The 5,487-nt window shown below is 38.4% G+C and overlaps 1 protein-coding gene across 1 annotated transcript; it reads right to left on the reverse strand.

Annotated features, from left to right (window-relative positions):
* Position 1: 1 nt before the first annotated feature.
* LOC147177237 (AP-1 complex subunit sigma-2) lies at positions 2-5,051 on the reverse strand. Its single transcript, XM_086071494.1, has 5 exons — positions 4,888-5,051; positions 3,485-3,663; positions 2,268-2,376; positions 1,624-1,761; positions 2-1,057 (listed from the first exon to the last, which is right to left on the reverse strand). Exons 2-5 carry the CDS (start codon positions 3,661-3,663, stop codon positions 1,010-1,012), a joined length of 474 nt encoding a protein of 157 aa, XP_085927620.1. The 5' UTR covers positions 4,888-5,051; the 3' UTR covers positions 2-1,009.
* Between the last annotated feature and the right edge of the window lie 436 nt (positions 5,052-5,487).

Genomic DNA, 5,487 nt, shown 5'->3' on the forward strand with positions numbered 1-5,487 from the left:
TTTCCAGTTTGAAGACATTTATTGTTAAATACTGTCAAATATAAATGTCAAAAGGATGGTGAATACAAAAGTGGTTTCTTTTGCAGAAATGAAAAGTGTCATTTTCTGGAAATTAATGCTGAATTTGTAGAATACACACCATGTGGTTATGCCCCCCCCCTCCCTCTCAATTCATAAACATGACATTCACAATTTCCATTTCCAATTTCTTTTGCTGCTGCGTACTGAGAAATGGACAACTGACAGCTTGTCTTTCATTGGATTGAAATGAAAAATATACTTTGTTCCATAGATGTTGCAATACCATATCCCTTTTTTGTGTCATATTAGGCCTTCATAGACACCATTAGAAAGGTAAAACACAGTTCTTTGGTCATATGTTAGCGTTTAAATGTAAACCAAAGCATTAATGTAAAGAAAATAGAGCTATTTCTATTTGGGTCACTTTTTTGACTTAAGGACTGTCATTTGTCCCTTTTACAAAATAAAAATTTATTGATTTTCACAAACAACACTACACGTAAATATATTTTGAACTGAATTCCATATAACTGCTTTCGTTAATGGGCAGGCTTGTATCAGTATAACGCTGCGCTTCTGCTTTGCTGAAACCAGCTGGAGTTCGGGAAACCCCGTGTTACTTAAATGTGCATGTTCAGAACCTTCTACAACACTGTCAAGAATGAACCACCAACAAGTCAATGTACTAAAATCTTGAGTTGTTTAAACTATATATTTTTTTCAGATGCATAATTGATACTGAGGCTGTGTTCTTGTTGCTACATTGGTTTCGGCGATGTTGCGCAATAGACGACACGACTATGGGAGCTGCTACAGAGGAGACACGTAATTGAACCGCACTTTGCACCACCACAGTCACGGGACGTTACAGGTGATCACATTTCAGAAGAATACAGCACAGACATGTTGATTACATACAAACAAGTACAACACTGACAGTAAACGGGAGAGACCAATGACGTGCCAGCTTTTGTTCTGGCAACAAAGTCTATGTCAGCCCGATTTCTTCTAAAACACTCCGTGGGGCCTCTGCTTCCTGCGGATGGAGAAGAGACATCACATGGGCATCGTCTTTTCTCAAAATAAATGTAAATGTATAGCATTGTTAATTGAGTAGCGACCCCTAGGTCATCAGTATGACACTGTCATTCTTCGCAGAGGATAAAGAATGACTCAACACTGTAATGTTCAAACCGTTGCTTAAAGGCTTATAGCACAGCAACACAGACACTATTTAAATGTTAGCATTAAGCTAGCAGACTGAACAGCTAAGCCATGTGGTTGTTCTAAACACAAAGTGTACTACTCAGTTTTATGTTCAGCTAACAGCTTGAAGCCTCTCTTCTTATTTTGAAGAATGGTTTACTATGTATCACAGCTTGTTGTGAAGTTGAGTTCACTGCCCTCAGAGCGCTTGTATCTTGTTTTTTGCTAGCTAGTAAAAAAACAAAAACACTGGTATCTCAAAACACTGACCACTCTTATCCCTGTTTTAGTGGTCATTGTCTTTTCCGTTCTTTAGCGTAAGGAGATCAACAGCTAAACCTACAAGTCCATTGCTGCGGTTGCTTTGTGTTTTTGGTTCTGGGTGCACGTATGTACCTCCTGCAGCAGGTCCGCCTGCTCGATGGCTTTCAGCACATTCTTCTTGGAGGTTTCTTGGGCCTCTCCGCCCAACAGGAATTCATCGAGGATGAAGTAAGCCTTCTCAAAGTTGAAGATGATATCCAGCTCACACACCTACGAGGACATAATCCAGATATCAATCAAGTTAGTTCTCATATTAACTCATTCACTGCCATTGACGGCTATAGACGTAAAAAATTCCTTTGAACTTTTTCTATTCGTTTTGCATTTTTTCCACTTTTGTTAACAAGAGTATGAAAACCTAGGAAAAAAATGTATTGTACATATAGAACAGATATCAAATTTGTGATTACTCTTGAGTTTAAATTATTAAGTAATTAAACAAAAAAGAATATTAAAACATTTGTGGCGTCAGAGAATTACATTTTTTAATTGTAATTAATCGCATGACTTCAATAGTTAACTAACGATTAATCAAAAATGTTATATCTGTTCTAAACGTACACTACATTTTTTTCTAAGTTTTCATACTCTTGTTAACAAAAGTGGAAAAAAAAGTGAAACTAATAGAAATAGTTCAAATTAGTTTTTGACATCTATAGCCGTCAATGGCAGTGAATGAGTTAAAAATTGGATGTGGCATATAATGGGAAACTCACACTGCCAAAATATTTGTCCAGCAACTCCACATATCTATGGATGATCTCCAGGGTGATCAACTCGTTGTCCTGATCTTCCACCGCACAGCAAAAATACAGGCTGGCATATCTAGCACACACACAGGGGACAATTTAAAGTAAGTCATGAGTTGACAACATCAACAATTTTAATCTGACCAGCAACAAACCAAACATGGCGACACCGGTGGACCAATGCGTGGACGCTGCAATTAATTCTGTTCTCGCTGAATTTGTCTGCGCATATCAACATTGCAAAACGGACAACATAAACTCAACACCATGATATCAGCTAGTCACAACAGTCGCATGTCGGTGGCGACATTTCATCCTTTGCCATGATTGGTAGAAAACAAAAGTTACGCGCACACGATTCTGCTTCATCCAATCAGCTCGAAGTGTTGTAACAGCATGCCCCGCCCGCCTTTCCCGAGCAAATCCTATTGTGGAGAACTTCCTCAAGTGAAGCACAAATCAATCAGAATTGTACCACCTCTGCCTTATTTTGAGCCAGGAAAAACCTGGGTACGCTCTTTTTGTGATGCCATCCTTATATAGGACTATAGGAAAAGTGCCTTTGTATTTGAATGATTCAAACACATAGCATGGAATATTCCCTTTTTTAATTTTTTTATTTATAAGTAAACCATAGTCCTTCATTGTTGAGCAGAGGGGGTGTTTCTGGCATGCCCAACTCAACAGAAGGTGAGCGCAAAATGCCAGAACTCTTAGTGCCTGCACTGCCTGGCAGTAGCTGTTGCAAAAGCTGAAAAACAATATTCAAGAGTTAGCTAGTTTTAATACTAAAATGGACAGGATTTGGTCTTTTTCTGCCCACTTTGACGACTTGTATTTATTTATATGTATTTACTTACCAACTTATGACATTAATTTATTTATTTTGCTTGACCTCAAAACTGATTTTAATCCACGTACAGCATGTATGCAGAGATGATTGTTTTAACGTGCGATATAAATACAATTCAGTTGAGTTGAATTAATGCTTCCTTTGCTGGAATGTCTTTCTAGTGAGGACAAAGAGCATACGAGCACATTGGCCTTATGCTAGATATTATCGAATAAACGCTCAAATGTCGTTTGAGAAGACCTTTTGACTTGTGAGGAGCTGATTTTTGTGATATTGTTTATGTATTTACTGTCATTAGATTAAGCAGGTGTACCGAATTGTTATGACTCACCTCTTGTAGACAATCTTCAGGTCCCTCCACTCCAAGAAGCTACACATTTTGGGCTTCCTCGCCAGGATGGTCTGAACCAGATCTCTGGAGATCTTCTTCCTCTCCTTGTCGGAGAGAGGCACGTACCACTTCTGGAGGCGCAGCTTTCCTTGCCGGCTGAACAGCAGCATGAACTGCATCTGATTTAGTCAAATTACACGTCAATGTTCATCATTTTTTCCTGACAAATTAGTTTATTAGAAAGAAATCACGCTCTATTTACAGCAAACAGAAGTACATAAGCTTGTGTAAAAAAAATAGAAGTACTTTATTCAACTCCTTTACTTGAGTACAAGTTAAAAAGTACAGAATATGAACTGCCTTTCAGTACAGAAGTAAAAACATATATATATATATTTTTTTTTTTACTTTTGTTGAAATTTTAGCACCTTTTTGGTGGAAAAAGGCCAGAAAATTTTGAGGGGGGGGGAGTAAATATTTAAAAATGAAACTTTTTCTACAGAATGACAATTTTAATAGAACTGTATCACATTCAAGACTAAATAGAAACCTTTTGTTATGTCACAAAACTGACAGCCATGCAAAATTGATAGCTCTCCTTGCCCACATGCAAGGGCATCACAGTACCTTATTTGCTCCATTTTCTCTCCACTTCACTCCAACATTAGCATCAAGGGTAGTTCATGAAACATTTTTTTTTCTCTCCCAACACAAAGCACCAAAAAACAAAAACGAAACAAAAATTAAAAACTAACTTGGGGCGCTTGTAGACTGCACTGTACCTGCATAAAATGTGTTTTGATCACAATTCAGGTAAAACATATTTCTCAAGTCAAGTTTTTTAAATTTGTATATAGCCCTTAATCACACAAGAGTCTTAAAGGGCTTCACATGCCCACAGTTGACAAATATCAACGACATCCCCTAATCCATAGGTGTCAAACAATCCACAGTCCTGCAGGTTTTGGAGGACTGCAGTTTGACACCTATGCCCTAATCGAACCACAAGAGGGCAAGGAAAAACTGAAAGAACCCCCCCCCCCAAAAAAAAAATCCAACAACAGGCAACTCTATATAAAAGCCTATTATTCTATTATGTCATTTCCTGGTTTATTCGCATCAAATTCCGTTAGTATCCATGGGAAGTTTCCAACTTAGAAATGTCCCAGTAGCTATTGAATTATGAGTTTATGCACGAATCATTAATTCATTCGTTTGTTCGTTCGTATATAACTACAATAATACATACATCTGTGACGCTTCACTGAAAAGTTTCCTTTCGGCTCATGTTCGATTCTGCTGCTAAATGCATGGCAACATCAACAATCAATATGTCACTTCTCCCTCTCTCCACGACGTTCATCAAGCATGAATCTACTGGACTCAAAAACGTGTCTCTTTACCTTCGGTGTAGTCGTTTGGAAGATCGGTCAGATGTGTAAGATCACATAAAAACACTCCCCCAAAAAGACAAACGATCTTTCGGAACGTGTCAGGCTAGCTAGCCAGCGTCTCATCCAGCTAGTTGTTAGCAAATGATGGTGAGGCAGCAACCAGCCGAGGTCCTCACTGATTGGACAGAAAAACTATGAGGCTTGCATAGTGATTGGCTGAGACGTACCGTTATTATTTACGTTCCAAGTCAGTACGCTATCTATCTATGTATCCATCTAGGTATCTATGTATGTATGTATGTATCCATCTATGTATGTATGTATGTATGTATGTATGTATCTCTCTCTCTCTTTCTCTCTCTCTCTCTCTCTCTCTTCACATAAGAACCCCCCCCCCCCCAACACCACCACCACCATGGAATTTAAAATAATCCATTCAGAAAATAGGAAAAAATATAGGCAAAAAAAAAACTGTCTTCCCATGCCGGAATGACTGCATTACGGTAAAACATTGAGGGCAGAGGACTGTTTAGTGTTTACATTGGAACGGTTATGTCAACCACGATGGGAAAGTCATTTAGCGCCCTCTGTCGACAATTACATGCCAAT

This window comes from Leptonotus elevatus, chromosome 3, assembly GCF_054856555.1.
Source record: "Leptonotus elevatus isolate MCC_2025b chromosome 3, RoL_Lele_1.0, whole genome shotgun sequence".
Lineage (NCBI taxonomy): Eukaryota > Metazoa > Chordata > Actinopteri > Syngnathiformes > Syngnathidae > Leptonotus > Leptonotus elevatus.